The following is a 22,419-nucleotide window of genomic DNA, read 5'->3' as shown; positions in this document are numbered from 1 at the left end:
GAGGAATTCTTACTAGTTTTAATACAAAAATCTATGTTCAGGGCACCAACTTCTTGGCCTAAGCCAAGGAGTGGATGTATAGAAAACTTGAATTTCAAATATGAAATTGCCAGAAATCCTCTTGACACTTGCCTGGCCCTAATCTTCCCTGTAATATTACAAACATTTGATTCTTGAAATCACCGATCACTATTACTTTCCAGATACAATAAGAAATGCCTTCCAAACCACAACTAACTTCAAAGTTTCCATCTAACACACAGATATCAAATCTTTATCCTTTTTGGATCACACACACAAAATACAGAAAGAACTGTATATATTCAGGCAGTAAAAACTGATTATAGTCACACAGAAGGGTAACAGAAGACAATCACATATTTTTGGAAGATAGACGTTCTACAGTTCAGCACTTCTACAAGTCAGATATGTTCAACGCCAAAAAGTACCCATCTATCTTTCATGAGTGTCAACTATAACTATTTTTCACTTAAAGGATTTACTGAAAATGGTAAATTATTTATGTCAGTAAGACTTAAGAATGCATAGTTGCATCTGTACAGAGCGATCAGTTCTAACAAGACCATACATCTGCATTAACACTTACCTGAAGGTTATCAGTATGTTTGCGTAAGCTTTTTCCAGAGTTAATTTGAGCATCTGCCTTTAGCAAGCAGTTGGTGTTTTCTATCCACACTTTCACATTCTTCAAGAGTTCATCATATTCTTCCATCTTGTTGGCAGCCTAGGAAATGACAGGATTTCACAAAAAAGCACAAAGGCATTTCTATCCCTTGTACAGGATAAATGCATCTATGGACAAGATTAAAATAAAATAGCATGTATTTTCATCAAGGTCAGTTAAATTAGTATGGTGAAATAAAGATCATAATTTTTTTGAAACAGTTTCATGATTTCAGGCAATCTCCCATAACCAAAGGTAACTTTGGTGCTTACATGCTTACATTTCATGGGGGCATTGTTGCAATTTATATAGCAACGTTACTTTAATAGATGGCACATTAGCAGAGAACCATCCCATCACCCGCCCAGGGGCATGAATTCCCCCCGCTAACCCCTGTCAACAATGGTGCAGAGCTGGTTCTTTGGGGTAGCAGCTGGAGGTGATGTTTGCCACTCCAGACGCTCTTAGCTACAATAAGCCAATGAACCTACAGCAGGCTTTTGACTCTTGACTCATTTGACAGCCTTTGATGATGTTTATGCAAAGCCTTTGTTTTGTTTTTTTATAAAGTATGATTTTTTTTTCTAAACTTGTACATTTGCATCTACCTTGTTTAAAATGGCAGTTCTGCGCTCGGCGAGTTGCGAGACCTGTTGGTACTGCTGAAGGGGGGTCACTAAGATATCCATCAACTCCTGTGCGTGGCAGGAATTCTGCTCTACTATATCGTGCACTTCTTCATCCAGTTCATTGAGTTTGTAATGCCAAAGGTCCAGCATATCCCAGATTTGCTGCACATGGAGGTGGAGAGAGGGGAAATTAAATACAAGGTCCGGCTCAAAGATAACAGAGGAATTACTTGCTTTTCATGTGGAGCACATGGAATTGCAAAGATTTCAGAACTGATACGATGGGAACAGAACGCACTGCATCTAGCAGTGTGATTCACAGTTGAAAAAAACCCAGGTCTTTTCCTGTGAGAAAGAACGGGTAAACATTCACCAGCTAAATGCTTGCTTGTACTTCTCCCTTTACAGACATAAAATGAACGTAGGGCCACTTTACACTCCCGCTAAACCAGGCCCTGTAGAAACAACCAAAAATCTTTTGGCACCCACAAGTTTTTTTGGCAAAATACCTTCTGAACTTCTTTGGCTTTTGCAATGTTTTCACTCTTCTGTTGTAACATCTTTTCAATAGCTTGAAGGCCATTGTTAATAGTTTCTGCTTTTCTTTTCAGCACATACTGAGGAGAGCTCTGCAAGATTTCAAAGCTAACCTGTCCGAGTAAAGAGAAAATGATAGGGAAGATTACAAAGATCTGCTTGTTTCTGTGCACCACATCACGAAAAATATTCAAATTCTTTTAATGTTTCTTTTGACAAGCCATTTTAACACACAGGAATAGAATTACACTTGCAGGTAGAAGCATTAATACGAGCAGGTTCAACATTTATCTGTTCAATCATTTCCCCTCACTTAAAAATGACTGGTCATTTTTAAGTGCAATTCCTGAACAAAGGCAATCCCTGAAGAAACAATAAGACACTGCAACTCCCTGCCTGGGTGCCTGGCTTCAGCTGCTCCTGTTCACATCTGTAACAGAGGCTAATCATTCTGCATTGTGGAAAGGGTCACATTTAGATTCATGCTGTAAGAAACCTAGAATGACACCCTCATGTCTCAACTGACAGCTACAACTTCCACATAACAAACAAGGCAATGTAGAAATGCATCTGTGTATAGTGAATTTCTAAATATAAATTTAGAGATCTATTACTAAAATAAAAGGCTCTGAGCCCCATAAAGCATGCGGAAGTTAATACTCTGCAGAACTCCACAGAAACGAAAACTTGGTACACTGGAGGGCCTGACGTTCTACGTGAAGAGAAAAACTCTTGAGCTGAAGTTGAGTAATTTCCTGAGGACAAAACTGAACACAGGAAGGTACCAGGCTACTACAGACTAGATGAAGTGCAGGGAGTGAGAAAGTCCTTGGTCTTAGCCCAAAGTGACATCTTTTCTTCCTAAACCCTGCTAGCTGCTAGGGTCAGCCAAGCACCAGGAAATTGTTAAACCATGGTAAATCTTTTGTGTGCTGCAGGCTTAGGGTTTATGGGGCATATGTACATTGAACAGCTTTATGCTGCATTGACGCAAAAGATTTCTAGTTTAGTAGTTATTTTGGTTTGAAGCTCCTGATACTGAAAGACTTTTTCCTTTTTGTGGGAAGAGGAATTAAGATCATCATTAGTTAATAAATGATTTATCAACTTTTATTTCTCAATTTTATTACCATTATTTATAGATTCCAGCTGTTGTGTCAGACCAATATAATAATGCCCATAGCAAGGTACTGTATTGGTAAAACTGCACTGATAAAAACAAATACATAGCAAAAAACCCTACCGTGCTCCTCTCAAATACTTACGCTTATACAAGAAAGGTATGAAGTTGTCTGTACTTAGTGCCCAAGACTCCTTGGAGAAGGGGACTGACTGTAATCACTAAAAGACCTGACCATTACTACTATCTTGGAGTACATCAAACATGAAAAATCATTGATGTTTGTAGTGCTAGTTTCCAAAACAGAAGGGACTCACATATCAGCGACGCAACACAGTTGGAAATGAGAAAGCAGCCCGAGCACTGACTTTGTATCTTTCCTCAGAAAAAATACTGCATCTGTCAATGTCTGGTCATCAGTGGCAGGATTTTAATTTCAAGGCTGCTTACTGGGATAAATTTATTATGTTTTTCCAAATAAAATGGATGGTATCAAAATTACAACTTATTTTAATTTTTAGCTAGCAGATTTAGAAGAAAGCAGAATGCCATTAAAATATGGCAAGTTAATGCAATTTAGCACATGCTGGTATCTCCTAGTTTGTAACTAACTTGGCCTCCAGTTCCACTAGGATTTATTTTGTTTCATAAATGCATTTTGAAAAAATTTATAGAAATATATATCAAATATTTATATTTTTATATTGTTTCTCACTACCTAAATGTGAAAAGCAAATGTTATCTAGTTTCCAGGACCAGCTCTTTCACTCCAACATGTAATGTGTGCATTGGGATAATCTTTTATCTCAGTAAATGAAACAGTAAACAACCAAAAAAAAAAAAACCAACCCAAAGCATAAATACTGTTCTACTTCCCTTCTCCTTCTCTCTCCTACCCAGTTGCTGGTTCTGAAAAGAGTGGTTCCATTTCGAAACAGAAGCTACAATGTTATCCAAATTAAAACTAATAAGCCGCAATGAATATGTCTCTAAATATTTAATGAAGCACGAATGAATCATCTGATAGACACTAGCAAGTAACTGGATTTTAGAATGGTTTAATTAAACTTTCAGATTTTATCAAATTAACTGAGATTTAGCCTTTAAAATTAGCATTAAATATTATTATTTCTGAAATAAGAGAACGGAAAGATTTTTTTTCTTTTTAAAAGTAACACAAATGAATAAATAACAATGACAATAATTGTACCAGGCTAAAATTTGACCTCAAACTTACAATATTACTCCATTTTCCTTTAACTTTGCTTTCAGTAAACTGTTTATACCCCCTGTAGATAGAAAACATTTTAAAAACCCGATGCAATGTTATTTAGTTGTTTAAATGCCCTGCCTGCTTTTAAAGGAATGCAACCATGTCTCAAGGTGTGCTATAAAGAACCATGCTGTGATACCCTACCGTGTGTGCAAATTAGTTTAAAAAATATCTGGTTTCAAAGTCCTCTTTTTACTCAGTTTTGAAAATAGCTTCTCAGTTAAGCTATACAACTTTCCAATCAACTTTGATTACTAGTGTAGTTTAAGAATCAGACTGGATAGAAGACAGCATCCTATATCACATGCAAGACTTTGTTGCTACCAATTCTGCAATGCCCTCTTCTAACAGAAAAGGAAAATACTATATTCACACTGCTTACTTACTGTAAGGTTATTCTAAAAGGAGAACAATTAACACGAGGAATCTTTCCTCAGGTATACATGTTCCCCGAGAGGAAAAGGCAAATGAAAATAATCAATGCTTCAAGTTGAGATTTAGTTACAACATTCATCAAGTATTACTGCACTTATTTATACATTACAAAAAGGTAAATATGAAAATTACAACAGTCACCTTGTCTTCTAGGTCTTGCAATACTTTCTTGCTGTCCTCCAGCTGTGTTTGGATCTCTGCAGGAACTGTTGTATGCATTTCAGAATACTTGATCCGGAGTTTCTCCATGATATCCTTTAGAGTTTGATTTTCTTTACCAATCACGCTCTGAACCTCCTACAAAATTAAGAATAACTTCAGCAGTTTAACCTAGTTTTTACTGAGTGCATGTGTGTATATGTACATATGTACATATATATACATACATACTATGCTTTGTATTTCCTACCATGATTATGGTTTGGAAAAGTTGGTTTTGTGATATCAAACCTAATCTGACTATCTCTGCAAGCAGATTAACTTTGAGAAATACTCACTCATTTAATCAAATAATGCTTTTCAATCTGTAAGAATTAATTAAACTTAATACTACTCCATGTCAGGCAACTGACGCACTGATGTTTATTGACAGGTATAGCAATTTAATCCTTTGAAGTGCTCCTAAAATTAACCCTGTTAACCCCTGTGCTCTCCCGTTGAATGACGTTTAATAGCCAATGTTCATTCCTTCATTATTACAAACAACACAAAGGCCACAAAAAGCAACAGGTTTCAAGCTGAAGTGTCTGCTTTCAGGCAATTACGCAGAGCAGCACAGCAGGCTCCTTTCAAAACAGTAGTTTCCAGTTCTTCACGAAGAATGTAGCTTTTGTGAGATAAAAGAAACATGAACAACTGACTACAGCCTGTGGCCTAGAAATAAAATCTGATCTAAGTTCTATTGCAGAAAGAATGAAGAAACTTATTTGTTTTGAAAGTTTTCTAGAATTTCAAGTTGGAGAGTTCTGTTTTTTTCCTTTATGGTTCTTTTTCCCAATGTTCAGCTGTTTGAGAAATTCAAACGTTAACTCAGGTTCTTGGGAAAAGTGATCCAAAGCTCCTACCAGGCAATGAAAGACATTAAAATTAACATCCTCTTCTTTTTCAAACAGGGGTAATGGCAATCCATTAACTCCTAGTCTTTACATGGGAATCTTTTCCCTCACACAAATACAATGCACAGAAGAGATATGTAAGAGTCCGAGACTGATTTACTTCCTATCACCCCATGACAACTGGGTCTGCTATTAAAAAAACTCAAAGCCATGAAACAGCTGTGTGCCTCTACCACAGAGAAGACTGCTGTTGTCAAATGGTCCAGGTGAGACTGTGCTTGAATTTGGAAGAATCAGTTACAATATCAATCTCAAAAACAAAGCATGCCTCCGCAAACTCGTTTCTGTATATAAATGCATGTTCACAGATTATTTAGCCAGAATGCAGACATCTGTCAAAACTGTCCCAGGTTTGGTGTTTTTTTTTCCTAGGGGACTAGATCTAGATGATATCACTTCCCATTTGCATACCCATCTATGTTGGTGAGTTACAACTTCACCACCCAACTAACGCAGACTTACTATCATCTAGAAGTAAAATAGGCATTTCCATTCAAGAAATGCAATGGAGCCCTGAATAACGCTATAGATTTTATAGAAACTAGGTTTTCTTTGGAAGCAGGAATGAAATTGCCCTGCAGATTTTAGCAATACTTTTTCAATCCTTTTGGCTGAATCTTCTCAAAAGGAATAGGCCTGCTGCGATACACTGCTACGTAGAAATCATTTGCCAGGGTTGCTGTTAACAATTTGCTTGTGCCTACTGTTGCCATGATCAGGAACAAAGTCTAAGCTTACTTTTGGGTGACTTTCAGGTGCTCAGAGTAGCACAGTTAGGATGTGAGGGGAAAAAAGCAGGCATCAAACACATGCAGCGGTAACATTTCCTCATGGATACAAAAAACCTCAGCAAAAGAGCAGACCCAACTCTAACTTCTAATTCTAAATAATTTTAAATGGAAAAATAGCCCTTTCGGACAAATGCTGGTTCATGGGTTTTCAGAACTTCCAAAAGATGTAGTTAACATTCCTCTCTCATGCTAACCCATAGGGAAATGCTCATATCTGCCACCACAGTCTTTGGCTTCTGTGCTTTTCCTAGCCCGTTGCCAGCTTTAAGCATACACCTTCTAAAGAAAATACATGGCAGAGACTCCTATTGGTTTTATACAAGACTGAGAAAAGAGAGTCCAAATTTGTGATAGGCCTTAGTAGGCTAGAATAAATAAATAAATAAATAATGATGTTCTATAGTTAAAAGATAACTGAATATAACTAAAAATAAATTTCTGATCAAGATTTAAAAATCAAGGTAGTAATATAAACAGTAAGACTAAATTGAAACAGATATAATTAAAATAATAAATAAATAACCCCATATTCAGGAAGTATTAGGAATAATAGCATTTCATAAAGTCTGAAGAAGGGTAACAAAAATATACTGAAATCATAGAAATGTATGGACTGGGCTGCTGCAGAGTGCTGGTTGCTGCTGCTGGAGACTGGTCTTGATCACAACTGGATTTCTAAAAAAGCATTTACCAGGTTAACCCCCTGATGTGGGACATCAAATCCAGAGCATCTGAAGCTGCTCTGGCTAGGCATGCAAAGGGGGAAGGGGTGCAGGATGTACACTAAGTAGTCCTTCCTAGAAGACATGCAACTGACTGTGAATCTCTCTGCAGTCTGGACAGACAGATCTATTCCTGCTAACCAGACCACGTAGAGGGAGAGGAACGTAAACCAGAGACATGGCAGGGCCAGTCATACTCTGCTGAGCCAGATTCATTCTCTTCAAGTCAATGTGCGTAGCATATACTTTGCCACTAATTCTATCTGGAACAAGTTCAAGTCACAGGATAAAAGAGAACATATTCAAAGTGTCCCCACGCAATAACAGAGCCGTTACCAACCTCCAGTTGTCCTGCCTTTCCAGCAGCATCTTGTGATAATCCAGATGCAGCATGCCGTAATGCATTTGTCACAGCACTTATTTCCTCAGTGATCTTGTTCCTCTCTTGAATCTCAGCTTGTACGGAATCCTTACGGTCTTGAGTCTTTTCATACAACCTATGAAAGATTTCCAGCAAGAATACATTACGTGTTAGGCTCTACCCAAGTAGGCATATATTATTTTCTGTAACTAAATCTCAGAGTCCTTTATTTCCTCCGTTTCCTCAAAAATGAGTCTGCAGATATTGCTAAATGAAGTATGTTTGGTAGACCAAATCAGACAGCATGTGTGTTTTAACAGCAAACAGAGCTCAGGTCCTCAAGAGTCTGAAGATGCTGGCAAAACAGAAGATATTCACAAAGATTTCCATGTCAAAAAGCAGGCATGGAGAAGGGCAAGTACAATCACAGATTTGCAAAAAATATTTGAAGCAAATTTTAAACAGTGGCACTCGTTTAGTAAGGCAAAAGTTGCACTGTTGCAAAAAACACAAGGTTCGATTTTCATAAGAGTGTAAGATCCACATATCTCATTTGAGTTCACAAGAGCTTGAAACCTCCAAAACTGGCTGTCACCCCTTCCGATTACTACTACATTTGAACACATTGCAGACTAACACGGTATGGCCAGGCTCAGGTCTTCTCCCTAACTAGTATCTCCAATGTCCATGCTGGAGACAGCAGATGGGTTAGATGGAGCACTGGTCTCACCCAGTAGGACATTCACTATCTTAAGTGCATTCCAGTTTTCATTTATTCTTTAATACCCAATAAAACACTGTGTTTATAAGTAGTCCTATGTCATATCTTCAACAGAAATTTCACACCACTTACTTTTTACATCGATCCTGCATTGCCTTTATCTCACATAAGGCAGGAAGGGCAGCTTCTGCCTCAGTATTTTCAGATGTATTCAGGATGTTTCTTATTCGGTGAAGAAGTAAGAGTAAGAGGAGCTGTTGCTGGTTGATGTTTTCCTCAAATGAGTTCACAAAATCTAGTAATTCTACCAGTTCCTCTCTGGTAGCCTTTTCTTTCTCTTTTAGACTTTCCGGCTGTTCTTCCTGGAGCTTATCGAGAATTATTGCTTCACGTTCCAGCTAAGTAAACAGTAAGTCAAAGCATGAGGTAAAGTGATTTTTTTATTCCACCATCTTAAGTTACATTATTCATTTACTCATATGCATGACTAAGTCCTGGGAATTACATAGCCAGAGAGCTTGAACCTCTGAAGTGTGCCAAAACATTTGAGTTTACTCTAACAAAGCACACAACCACAGAGTTGTTCTGGGTTCAGAGAATTTGTACTGTAAATGTCCCCACCATTTTTTACTCCGGGTTCAAGAAAGGCTAGGGACAACTGCCTGATCAGCGAGCGGGAAATGATGTTCTACACTGATGTCAAGCTGTTTACGTGCCATTTTACTGAGGGCCTCATCCCTACCACATTCCCCCAAACCTACAGTTTGTTGAGCAAGTCACCTCTTCATTGATGAATTTCCATTCCTGCTTTAGTTCTTCACAGTTAATTTCCAGCCCTTTTGCAGCCTCAAGCAAACTCAGCCAATTTTCCCACAGCACTGTTACAATCCTGCCCAGTGCCCTGTCATTTCTGCAGCATAATTTCATCAGGTCTCCAGAGACCTGCCTCAGCTTCACAAGATCATCTTCAGCCAAGTCAATGTTGGAGACTAAAATCTGACAGGAAAAATAAACAAGTAAATAAATAAAACAATACAGTTAGAAGTGCTAATGAAGCATTCAGTAATATGATTAGGATCCTCTAATAAAATGGCAACAACTCCACCGAGCTGGTTAAAAATGGTTGTAATGAGAGAATTCTGTTGGCTAAGACTGCAGAGAAAAATGGGGTAAATAAACAAACCAAACAGAACAGTGTACCCAGGTGATTAGATTGTCCTTGCTGCTTTCTAGTTATTTGGAAGGGAAGATAAATGAGCAGGAGCTACAGATATATAAAACAACAAGCCTGTAATATGATGAGTACTAAAAGAGAAGGCAGCAAAGAAGCTGATTATAGCAGAGGTCTGGTGGGGAGGAGCAAGAGACTCTTGTGGGGGGGAAACTGGAAATCCTCTGGTTTTCACTTCTGAGAGAAAACAGCAGCGATATTAGAAATCTGAACAGCCCTGGTCCTGCAAAGAAGCAATGAGGGATCTAAACAAAAATGCAACATTATCTTAAGCACAGACAATGTTTGATTTCTACAGTGTTATGATGTACTCTTTTTATGTGACCTATTATAATCTGGTCTTTTTATAGGTATATATTCTGTGGTTTTATATATACATAAATGCAGGATAAAGGAATTTAACTTCTTTCTACTGTGATACCATACTGTGTGCACAGCTACATCACAGTTTTGTGTAAGTTTTTCAAGTTCTTCAGAGCCTCTCTTACCTTGCTTTCTTCTAAGTGCTCCAAAGCTTCTTTGTAAGACGTTGGTATTTGAGACAAAGACTGTCTAAGCATCTTTTCCAGTTTGTTAAGATTATCACACACCTTATCTTTGGTTTTTGTGTAGCTTTTGTATTTTTCAAAATACCTGTAGGAAACAATTAAGAGACTGATTAAAATCTGTTGTGGTTGCTCCTCTCTCTAACCATAATGCCCACTAGAATTAAAAAAAAATATTAAAAAGAATCTTCTGAACTAGCAGTCCTTACTATTTGTTATATACTTCGGGTTCGATATCCGAGATACTTTAGAGATGCAGGTACAAATGCCCCAGAGATAAAGAAATATAGGTATGCATATCCATATATCACCCTAGGAGCTGCTCAAAAGAATTGTATGTCTTGATCTAGGTCTCCATCCTCCTCAGACGTTCCCAAAAATTAGTTCCAGTTTGTAACACACATTCTACTTTTTCCTACGATGTGTGCTCTGCACAATTCCAACTTCTTATTTCTATATCTTATCATTTCTTTTCTATTACCAAAGCCTTTAAGGTTGCCCAATTCTTTGATTATAAAACCAGATTTTAAGGTTACGCTCAACAGAATCAGAAGCACTGGATCATGAGCAAACAATTTAAAAATCCTTTAATCTATCTCCAGAACTGTTTGTGTACATGTATCTGAAGGCCCTTCAGATCTCCTCTGCACCTGTATTTGAAGGAAGGAAACTATGGCCTGTGTCTTGTTTGGTCTTTACTTTCTCAAGCCATCAGAATAGCTTATGGAAGACACACATTAAGGCGCCTCCAAAAACCATTCTAACCCACAGCAGCACTGAACTAGAGACTGTGAAAATGTGCTTTACTCTGATTCTGGCACCCTATGACCCACAGTCAAGCCCCATACACACTTCGTGCAATATACTAAAAACTATTGCATTGTGCTTATTGCCTGGTAATTTTCCTTCCATTACTATCACGTCTGGAAACAACAGAAATGCTTACAGTTCTTTCTGCTGAATTACCTGGTTCTATGACAGCAGAAACAATACTGCATTTATTATCAGCCAAATTCTTCATAATAAGTAACACGACCCAGGAAGATCTCTTAAACTTACCTCTGTTCATCAGCTTCCTTTCTTTGAGCCTTCTCCCTTAATGCCAAACTCTTACTGACTAGTTCTGTTAAAGTATTTTCCAGGCATATTTTATCTTCTGGTTTCACTAGGTTCTTCAGCTTGGAGTACACGTTTTCTATGTCAGCCTTTGCAGAGTTGAACTCTTCTTGGTTCCATTGTGGGGTCTGGCAGATCTCCTCTGAGCTACCGAGCTCTGCTGTGGCAGACTGGAGTCCAGCTTCATAGTCCTCAAGGAACGTGGCAGCCCTCTGAACAGCCTTGGTATAAAGCTCACCAGCTTTACATGCCTCCTCCAGAGCACTCTGACAGTGTTAAAAAGACAAAGGAACAATTAAGAAAGACCGCTGTGCTCCTCTGGATCACCCGATGGTCTTTTCAGAATTTCACACCTGTTTTTGAGACCAGTGCTCCCAGAACTGGCCTAAGGAAGTGAGGGAGGACACATGGCAAATGTACTTTGCTAGCTAGGCAGTCACAGAGCAGTGCTGTAACCTATGGACTGATTGCTCTCAACCGCAGGAACAGGGGTTATGTAGGAACTGCCAATACTGGAAAAGGCGAGAGAAGGATGGCAGAAGACAAAAGCCATAAGACCCCTTACGGACATGGCATCCCATACGTCCTGTTCCGACAAGGAAAGCCCACACGTTGATGCTTTATTCTGCTCCAGGCCGTATATCCACTCTGACTTACCTAACTGCTTCTTACTAAACCCTCTTCTTGAATCATGTGTAACTTTGCCAGCTCTTGGATTCCCACAGGGCAGCGGAACTTTGGCATTGTGCTTCCCACACAACACCCAAGCAGTGAAGATGAAGCACAGCAAGCCAGGAAATCTAGCAGCAGGACCGTAAGTCCATCAGTGAAGCAGAGTCCCTCCCCCTGTTATTAGCTACTACCTCATATTTCCTCATTTGTATCCACTGATCCTTTGGGCCATCATGGCACAGGTTGTCTTGACCTGGATGCAGTTCCAGAACCAATCTGCTATGAAGATTACCACTCTTCTGGTTTCCAGTGTAAATTTATTCACTAATTCTTTCTCTGTGTATTAACACTGCTCTTTAGCTTAAGTAGTCCTTTTCCATTCATTAAGTCTACCTCCAGCCTAATTACATCTCAACTAGATTTCCCGCTTGCCCTTAGCTTAAGAGGTTGAGCAAATTCAGTTTTATCAACTACCCTCAACAGTTTTCATCCCTCTAATAGCATCTGTTCCAGTTTGAGTGGACCCTTCCTGACAAACGCATCAAGAACCAGGTGGATCCTCCAGCAATGCCTTATATACTTGTGTTAAAGCCTTGGATCCTGGTTGTCTTTCCTTTGCTTATCCTTCCTGAGCCTGACCACATTGGTGCTTTACTCTCCTTGATCATTCCCAACTAGTAAGCTTTTTCACTATAGTAGGAACAAGGAACTTCTGTATTTTTCATCACTGTCAATACCAAAAATGTTACATAAAATCAGTTCCAAGAATAATCCCAGGACAATTCGCACCCAGTCTTTTTTCAGCTCAACATTTTCCTTCCTCCCCTTTACCTTTCTTTTCTTATGCTAAACCCCAGTGCTCGATTATAATCAAACTGAATACAACTAATTTCGTTGTATCCTTGGTTTCTTATCATGATTCCCATCATATCCATCAATGCAGAGATCATCACCGGCCAATTCAGTTATTAGAATAAAAGAAGCATATAAGTCATGAAAATATAAACACTACAGTCACAGACAGCTAATCTAATTATTGGGAAAAGACATATGGCTATACCTTATTTTTAATAAATATACTTACAACACGGGCAGCAATGTCTATCTTCAGTTGTGTTTCATGATCTTGCAGTGTCTCTAGTTTTGTTTCTATACCAGCCGCAAGGGATTTTTCTTTTGGATTTTTTCTCTCTTTTTCCATTATACAATTAATAGCAGAGAACTTTGCTTGCATCATTTTCTGAATTGCTTCCCATCGTAACTTCTCATACTGCATTAATTTTATGTCTATCAGAAGTGGCTGCTGGAGCTCTAATTGAATATGCTTTATGATGTGAAATATATATTCTACTTCATTCTGGATATCTTCCTTATTTACACAGTGGAGACCAGAGATGAGGTTTTGAAGAAACTGATTCAGTTCCTCAGCATCCTTCTCCAGGCTCTTTATTTCTTTCCTCTTAGATTCTTTGAATCGTGTATCAAGGATATCATTTTTGTTTATTTTATTTGCTACCTCCTGGGTTAAGTACAAGATTTGTTGAACTGCCTGAAACAGAATCTGTGCAGACATAAGATTCTCAGCAGGAGAAGAGCAAGAGCCGTCATTTAGGATGTCAGCTTCTTTTCTTACAGTGGATGTTATAGCCTGGATTTCATTTAGCAACACTTGAATCTTATTGCATTCCCTAACGACATTATCAAAGTGTATTATTTTGCCTTTAATTTTATTTTTAATTTTAAAAAATTTCGTTTGCAATTCATCCAGCTGTAGTGAGTCCCATTTTAGACCTACACATTCAAATATTTCTTTGTACTTCATTATTTGTGACAAATTGAACTGGAAAGCTAATACTTTTTTTTGAAGTGCTTTGCATTTATCCTTTAATTCCTGCTCGGAGCCCAGTAGTTCATCTTCTTCCAAGTTCATTTCACCATACTGCAGGACAAGATCTTGTTGCAATGAAGTTATTCCTTCAGCAAACTCTTTGTAGACAGCTATCTTTTTTTCTACTTCATGAAGTTTACTCTGAATTTGCCTCTGTGTCTTCTTTGCTCTATTCTTCAGACTTCTTAATTGATCAATCAAAAATAGTTGTTCAGACAGGCTCAGTTCCTCAGCTGCGATCTGACTCTCTTTATAGTGGGATGAGATAAGCCCTTCTATTTCCTGTACATCCTTTAAAATCTCCTTTAAAATGGCTTGTCGATCAATTAATTCTGACCACGTGCTGGTTTGGTTCATATCAGGCCTGGCAAGCATCTCAGCATTTCGAAGCTGACAATGAACTTTTTCTATTTCTGCAATAAGTCTTTGCCTCTCCTCCAGCTGGAGCTCTAAGTGCTGTAATCTTTGAGCTGATTTTAAAACCAGAGCCTTGTATGAATCCTGCAATGTTTGTAAAAGAAACTTCATATCAGATACCTCCTCAGGCTTCAAGCTGGGCATGATGTGTTGGAGCCCATAATCCAGCGATACAATCACAGGCTCTCTGTTTAGAACTTCTGTGCTCATAAGCTGACAACTTCTGATCTGTGATTTAACATCACTGGGGAAAAGTGCTGCTTTCTGATCAAGGGAGGACAGTGAATCTTTGACCCATGAAATATTTTCTTTCATCTTCTTCATCATTTCATGTTTCATGAGAGCAGGACCAGTGATCTGAACATCCTCTCGAGGAGTTTGTTGTGCTGATAATGCTTCCAATTTGCTCTGCAGGTCACGTATAGAGCTCTCCAAAGCTACCTTCTCTTGATCACTCCAAATTCTTTTCATCTGCAGTTCAATCCTCCTTGTTAATAGAGAAAGACCATGTTTAATGTCCTGTAGCTCTGTCATCCAAAGTACAGGATATTTGGCTTTTCCTGCAGCGGAGGAATGTAACTCCACTTGTAAACACTGCTCTTGTATCAGTTTCTGAATATCCTGTGCTTTATTCATAAGCAGGTTAAATTCATCAATTTCTGCCACAACTTGATCATGTTTCTTTTGCACTGTTTGCTCCATGTGTTGCCACCATAGCTCCAGTTGCCTCATTTGGCTTTCAGTTAACACTTTATCCATGCCTGTTAAATGCTGAGATAAACTTTCTTGCTGAGTTTTCAACTGGTTTAAGACATCTCTTTCTTTTCGTAAGGACTCTATGCATGCCTTAATTTTCTCCAGAAGAACTGTATTGTTCATAGGACTTCTGTCAAAAATATGAATAGCATTTAAAAATAAACCCTAAAAAGTTCCTAAAACATGGACTAGACACATTTAAAAAAAAAAGAACTTGACTGTTTCAAAAGTGATTCACTCACTTTATTCATTTAATTACATGTGTGTCTCAATGTTCTCTCACAAATTTCCTAATCACCATTGTAGTATCATTGTTTCTTGCTTATCTGTACAGCATTAGTTATTTCTAGTTATCTCTGCAGGAGAGGTACATTCTAATGCATATTATCTAAAATTGCAGTATATGCAAATACAGAATGCATCATTTCCTAAAGGAATGTAGTCTCCTTTTAAAGCTACAATAAATAAAATTTTCAAAATAAAGAACAGTGTTAGAGTCATCTCTAAGCAAATTAACTTTTTATGGTAATTTCTGATTTACAATGAAGATAAAGTTAAAAGAAAAACTTAAAAAATTCCCATTCATTCAAGATTAATTTGGAGTTCATCTACTCATCTTTTATCTCCAGGAGTATTTTGAAATTCTCACCTACATTTAGCAGCTAGATTTTTTCAATCTCTTTGCTGTAAATTAACAATTATATAAATTATTTTAAAGATTTTCAAATTATTGTGATTGATAGGCTAGATCCATGGTTTGAAGGCTAATTCATAGTGGGTATTGAACATTTTGTCTTAATTGATTAACTGTGAATTGGTTCTGCAGACTTATTTATTGCCACAGAATTCTTCTTATCAAAGAAAGTTAATTTTTCAGAGCAATGAGAAATTTCACCCCCTAAAAAAATCAGAACTGATGAGTCCCTGAAAAGAAATTAATATTTCCACATCTGCCATATTTTTTCAATAATATTTTAATATGGCTTTTGTATAGGTTTTTAGCACAGCAACCATTTCTTTGTGCTGCCTAAAAAAAATTAAAAAGAGTAATGATGCTAAAGGATGGCAGAGAACCACCAGAAATGCTTCTTTTAAGGGCTGTTTAAACCTACAAATCTATGAGACTTCTCTTGTTACCTAACATCAATGAGACAGATAAAACACTGTATCTTTGTCTGAGTATTATTGAAGTATGGCAGAAAATTCAGTCTAGGATCACATTTGTTCAACCTACTCACAGAAACCCTCAACTATACTTACATTTTTATGTTATCTTTTTCTGTTGACAAATTTTTCATTGAGGACTGTGCAGCAGAAAGATTTTTCTGGTACTCATTAATTAAACAGTACTGTTGTTGCTTCACTGCCTTAACAGCATCTAGTTCTTGAAGCAGCTTGTCCCAGCAGGGCAGCGCAGGCTCTGTGGTTTGCAGCTCTGCTCTGTTTGATCCTGTTGCACTGGGAAATGCTTCTTGACTATGACATAAAGATTTTGCTTTCCATGTTTCCAGTTCAGTTTGTAAATTCTACAACCAAACCCACCACAGAGAAGAGATTAAAAGAGGACCTTAAACACTTTTAGCTTTCAACACAAAATATAGTTAAATACCGATACACCTACGAACATACACTTCCTCATTCACATGCAAATGAGCATGCATGGAAGCACACATGCAATCGAAGGTGTATCTACTACTGCATTCTAGAAGAGCCGTACAATTTACATGGACATACCTGCATTAAGACACTGTGTTTGTAGACTACCTGGTAGACAAACGGACTAATCATGCAGTCAAACCTCAGATAAGACTATATGCAAGAATTTTGCTAAGTGAACCATAATTCTGTGTATCAGTACATTAACAATGAGGAATGACTTCGCAATTTCCATACCTCCAGCTCTTTTAGTTGTTCATTTATAAGCACGATATCCAGTTCAGCCACTTTATTTTTCAGCTCATTGACCTTTTGTTCCTCTTCAAAATATTCAGTATTTACTTGCACTCCGGGAAACAATTCTTTCTGAACAACCACTTCTGCACCTGTGTCCTACAACACAAAACAGGATTCTTATTTCTGAGGATTCTAAATCAACAAGTTTTCTGACTGCAACACTTTGCTTCACATGTTTAAGCCACGCCTAAAGGTTGCTGTGGCTTCCCCCACAGCCTCTGTGGGTAAACCAGGACCCAGAGGCTAGAATCTCCATCACTACCCTCCACCTCACCCTGGCTTGCCAGCACTGCTCAGATACCTATGAAATCTCTGCCCATCATTTTAAGCTTGAAACTCGGACATCCCCACCTTCAAAGAACATCCTCCCTGCACCCACTTCTGCTACTGATCAACTCACAAGTCCATCCTGTCTTCTCCCCCTCCTTACATATTCATGGACTTTTAACTTTTCCTCACAACCACATTCCTTCTGCTCAGCACCTGCCTTAATATACTGCTGTGTCCTTCACCAAGACCATCTCTTCCAACTGTTCTTCATGGACTCACTCACGCACGAAGCAGCTTGCCTGTGACACAAAGCCACGGCTGCTACTGCCACAAGTGCTATCCAAATTCAGGGGCAAGGGCAAGAGCGTTAGGGAGTCATGTCTCAGTCAGGGTGGGGAGGAAGGGAATGAGGGGCTCCTGAACCAGTCCCTGGCACTGCCATCAATTCCCACAATGGCAGAAGAACAAGTCACCTGTGGTGTGGCCAAGTTTAACAGTCCACCAGCTGAGCCAAGGTCATTGCCCAACTGGATGCTCTTAGACAGCCCCAGTTCAGACGTAAAACGTAATCCTCTAAATCACCTTCAGCTATTGCATACAACAATATAAATGAAATGTCACAGGCTTATTGGGTCACACGGCAATACCTTAAAAATCTTTCTGCATTTCCCTTCCCCCAGTCCTTGTCTCTATCTGGTAAACTGTGATCTGTTCCACGCATAGACTTCACATGAGTGAATGCATACAAATACACAGATATGACTACAGTGTGAGCTTCCCCATGGTACCAACATATAAAATAAGCAATGATAAATTCTTGTTGGATAAACTTACTGTATTGCTACTTTAGATACTATTTTACTAGGAAGCAGTCAACTATCCCCACAGCCATATCACTTGTAAACTGTCACGGTCATCTGTTTCTCTGTGGGTCACGAGCTACTAAAACATATACCTGCTCCTAAGCGTGGGAAACATATAGGAGACTGTAGATTCAACTCAGACATAAGATTTCATCTTAAAGAGACTTTGGAGTGCCACAGAACTGAAGTAAGCGGAAAAACAGAGCTCAGCTGTCACAGAGTGAGGAGAAAATCCACTTTACCAGATCGAAATATAAATGCATCAAAACACACATAAAAGTGTCCTGACACTAAAAAAAAATCAGGATTGCTGCATACATGTTTTGCTTGTTTGTATGACTCAATGTACACTGTAGCACCACCTCTCCAGATACACAGACACACAGACAGTGTTCACCTCCCAACACAATAATTTTAATGTTTCCCATAGTTTTTCAGTCTACTAGATGGTTGGGGAAGGAGCAAAACATGAGAAGGGAAGAGAATGGGGGCTGCTAACCAGCTACTGTCCTTCAGGTACAAAGCCAGGGCTCCCCTGTTGACTCTTCACCATGCAGGCCTCCAGGAAACCACCAAATGTGACTCTGGCTTCAGGCTTGGGTATGACCCATAGTTTAAATCCTTTCTTATCCAACACCTTCCTCAGAACAGCAGAACCTACTTGCCTTTCCCTTTGCAAGCTCCAAATCTTTTGAATATAAACAATCACAGTTAGAAGTGAAAGTCTGTCAGTTTAGAACAGAAGAGTATTTTCAGTTGGAAGGGACCTACAACGATCACCTAGTCCAACAGCCTGACCAATTCAGGGCTGACCAAATGCTAAAGTATGTTTTTAAGGGCACTGTCCAAATGCCTCTTAGACACCGACAGGCTTGGGGCATCAACCACCTCTCCAGGAAGCCTGTTCCAGTGTTTGACCACCCTCTTGGTAAAGAAAAGCTTCCTAACGTCCAGTCTAAACCTCCCCTGGCACAGCTTTGAACTATTTCCAGTGTCCTGTCACTGGATCCCAGGGAGAAGAGATCAGCACCTCCCTCTGCACTTCTCCAGCTCAGGCAGCTGCAGAGAGCAATGAGGTCACCCCTCAGCCTCCTTTTCTCCAAACCAGACAAGCCCAAAGTCCTTCGCCGCTCCCCACAAACCCAAAGTCCTTCGCCGCTCCTCACAGGACATGCCTTCCAGCCCTTTCACCAGCTGTGTTGCCCTCCCCTGGATACATTCAAGGACCTTCACACCTCAATTGTGGGGCCCAGAACTGCGCACGCTGTTCAAGGTGAGGCCACACCAACGCTAAATACGGTGGGATAATCACCTCTTTTGACTGACTGTGGTTAATACACCCCAGGATGCAGTCTGCCCTCTTGGCTGCCAGGGCACACTGCTGACTCCTATTGAGCCTGCTGTCAGCCAGCATCTCCAGATCCCTTTCTCTCTCCAGCCACTCCTCTCCCAATTTATACGTGCCCAGTGCTACTCCATACCAGGAGCAGAATCCAGCATTTGGACTTGTTAAATTTCATCCTGTTAACCATCGCCCAATGCTTCAATCTATCTAGAACCCTTTGCAAGGCATCTTGTCCTTCAAGAGAGTTCAACAGCATCTCCCAGTTTGGTATCATCATCAGAATTGCTAACGGTGCATTCAACTCCTGCACCTAGATCATTAATAAATATATCAAACAGAAATGGCTCTAGATTTGAAGCCTGAGGTACACCTATTCTCTACAACCCTTTGAGCTCTGCCCTTCAGCCACTTCTTCACCCAGTGCACTGTGAACCAGCCCATCCCACAGTTTGACAATTTGTCCAGAAGGATGCTGTGACCAACAGTATCAAAAGTCTTCCTAAAATCCAGAAATTTTACACTTTTTTTTTTTTTTTTACATCCACCACCTTCCCTTCACCCACTAGGCAAATATCATAGATGGATATCAAATTAAACAAACAGCACTTTCTCTCCATGAACTCACATTCACTGTGCCTGATCTGTGCCAGTCCTGTTTAATATATCAGTGATCTGGATGAGGGGGTTGTGGGCTCCCTCAGTCAGTTTGCAGATGACACCAGGTCAGGGGGCAGTGTTGATCTGATGGAGGGCAGGAAGGCTCGGCACAGGGGTCCGGACAGGCTGAACCAATGGGCTGAGGCCAGCAGTTTGAGGTTCAACAAGACTCAGTGCCGGGTCCTGAACTTGGTTCACAACACATCCATGCAACACTACAGGCTTGGGGAATAGTGGCTGGAAAGCTGCCTGGTGGGAAAGGACCTGGGGGTACTGGCTGACAGCCAGCTGAACATGAGCCAGCAGTGTGCCCAGGTGGCCAAGAAGGCCAAGAGCATCCTGGCTTGTACCAGAAGCCGTGTGGCCAGCAGGACTAGGGAAGTGATTGTCCCCCTGTGGCACTGGTGAGGCCGCATCTTGAATACTGTGCTTGGTTTTAGGCCCCTCACTGCAAGAAAGACACTGTCCAGAGAAGTGCAACAAAACTGGGGATGGGTCTGGAGCACAAGTCTTAAAAAGAGCAGCTGAGGGAACCAGGGTTCTTCATCCTGGAGAAAAGGAGGCTCGGGGGGACCTCATTGCTCTCTACAGCTGCCTGAAAGGAGGCTGTAGTGAGGTGGGTGTGGGTCTCTTTTCCCAAGTACAAGTGCCTCAGGTTGCTCCAGGGGAGGTTAGATTGGATGTTGCCCAGCATTGCAATAGGCTGCCCAGGGAAGTGGTTGAGTCAGCATCCCTGGAGGTATTTTAAAAACCATATAGAGGTGGCAATTAGGGACATGGTTTAGTGGTGGATTTGGCAGTGGCAGGTTTATAGTTGGACTTGATGATCTTAAAGATCTTTTCCAACCTAAATGATTCTATGATTCTATGATGATTGTGTTGTTCTCTAAGAGGATTTCAATAGTACCCAGCATGATCTTCTCCATAATTTTTCCAGGAACTGAGATTAGTGTCCTGGGTCTTCCCTCACCCCCTTCTTGTAAATTTGAATAACATTAGCTAGCTCCCAGTCAGCAGGGACCTCCCCAGGCTCCCAAGACCTTTGGGAGATTTTGTTGAGGCTTCCAGTTACAGCAGATATGTGCAAGCCCCAGGTAAGACCTGCCAATGGACAGGCCAGCTGTGGAACGGCCCATAGACTTCACTGTGAAGATTAGCTTGGCCCTACCTTCAATTTAAGAATGTGGTGACCAAGGATCAGCAGTCACAGGGCACCTGTGAATGTAATACCCTTGCTCTTAAAGAACGGACTTAGTAATAATGTCATTTAGTAATGCATCTTGTAATTCATTCAGCTTGAATTCATCCTTCTTCCTCTTTTTTATTTTATTTATTTTCTTATGCTGTGTCACTCCTGGATTTCAGTTTTCTGATTTGCCTTCCTTATGGTGGCAAAGACTACCACAGCTAACTATAATGACATGGAAAGAAGCTGTATTGATTAACAGCTTAAAGAGAACCTCTAAATATCATAAAATAAAGACTGATTATGATGGCTCTGAAAACAAATATTGCCCTTTTGAACATATCCACTGAAAAATACAATGTGGCTAGCACTCTGGATAATGTTCAAAACTACCATGAACATAAAGCAGAACTATACACTTGATTTTGTGTATACAAGACAAAAATCTTGATTTTGATGCAGCAGTAATTGCCTCTTCTTTTATAGCAGAACTTCAGCTGAAGCCCATGTGGAAACAAAAATTCAGTGACTCTAACAAATATAGCTTGAAATAACAGAATGTGGGTTACCTCATGTGCAGAAACTGGGGGATGAGATTGCAGACCCCCTTTCTCAACTGCTGCAGATTTCAGGACTTGACTCTTTTGGCACACCCTTTGCTGAACCTGCTCCACATCTTCTCTATATGACTGATTCTTGACATCCTCCTTTTGGTGTAAGAAAAATAAAAGAAACAAGTAATCAAAATGCCATAATCAAACCTGCTGAGCAGTAATTACAGTGCTTGAGATGACAAAGTTACAAAGCCCATAATTATAGGTAGATGAGGAAAACCACAACTACATCTCATAATTTATTGCGGGCAAGGTTATGGCAAAGGAAACCATCTAGGAGAAGCAGTGCTGTAATTCTGTTATGAATTTTTAGAAAAATTGCAGACTGCAAATGTGGTTCTTCTACCTACACTGTTCATGCTTTGTTACTCTAAGCATGGGCCTTGAACTGTGTGCCCCTGGATGCAATCTCAAATGCATTTTTAAAAAAGGTTAGACTTTTTCCTGAGGCTCCAATCTTGTACTTGTACTGTAGACAGAGAGTCTGTGGTGAGGCACCCAGCACATTACCAGGCAG

At 39.7% G+C, this 22,419-nt stretch overlaps 1 protein-coding gene across 2 annotated transcripts in view; it reads right to left on the bottom strand.

Annotated features, from left to right (window-relative positions):
- The window catches only part of SYNE2 (spectrin repeat containing nuclear envelope protein 2), a 189,300-nt gene that overhangs the window by 92,833 nt on the left and 74,048 nt on the right, over positions 1-22,419 (bottom strand). For both annotated transcript variants that reach the window (XM_080395851.1, XM_080395850.1), the window contains exons 46-58: positions 21,858-21,995; positions 16,908-17,063; positions 16,275-16,540; positions 13,038-15,144; positions 11,225-11,547; positions 10,109-10,253; positions 9,170-9,385; positions 8,522-8,787; positions 7,648-7,804; positions 4,821-4,976; positions 1,824-1,964; positions 1,294-1,476; positions 608-745 (exon numbers count right to left, since the gene is read on the bottom strand). In XM_080395851.1, the coding sequence (XP_080251977.1) occupies positions 608-745; positions 1,294-1,476; positions 1,824-1,964; positions 4,821-4,976; positions 7,648-7,804; positions 8,522-8,787; positions 9,170-9,385; positions 10,109-10,253; positions 11,225-11,547; positions 13,038-15,144; positions 16,275-16,540; positions 16,908-17,063; positions 21,858-21,995 (4,392 nt within the window). The remainder of the gene's footprint in view (positions 1-607; positions 746-1,293; positions 1,477-1,823; positions 1,965-4,820; positions 4,977-7,647; positions 7,805-8,521; positions 8,788-9,169; positions 9,386-10,108; positions 10,254-11,224; positions 11,548-13,037; positions 15,145-16,274; positions 16,541-16,907; positions 17,064-21,857; positions 21,996-22,419) is intronic.

This window comes from Falco punctatus (assembly GCF_963210335.1).
Source record: "Falco punctatus genome assembly, chromosome: 7".
NCBI lineage: Eukaryota > Metazoa > Chordata > Aves > Falconiformes > Falconidae > Falco > Falco punctatus.
Note: the sequence above shows the minus strand (reverse complement) of the source record. Positions and strands in the feature narration are given on the sequence as shown.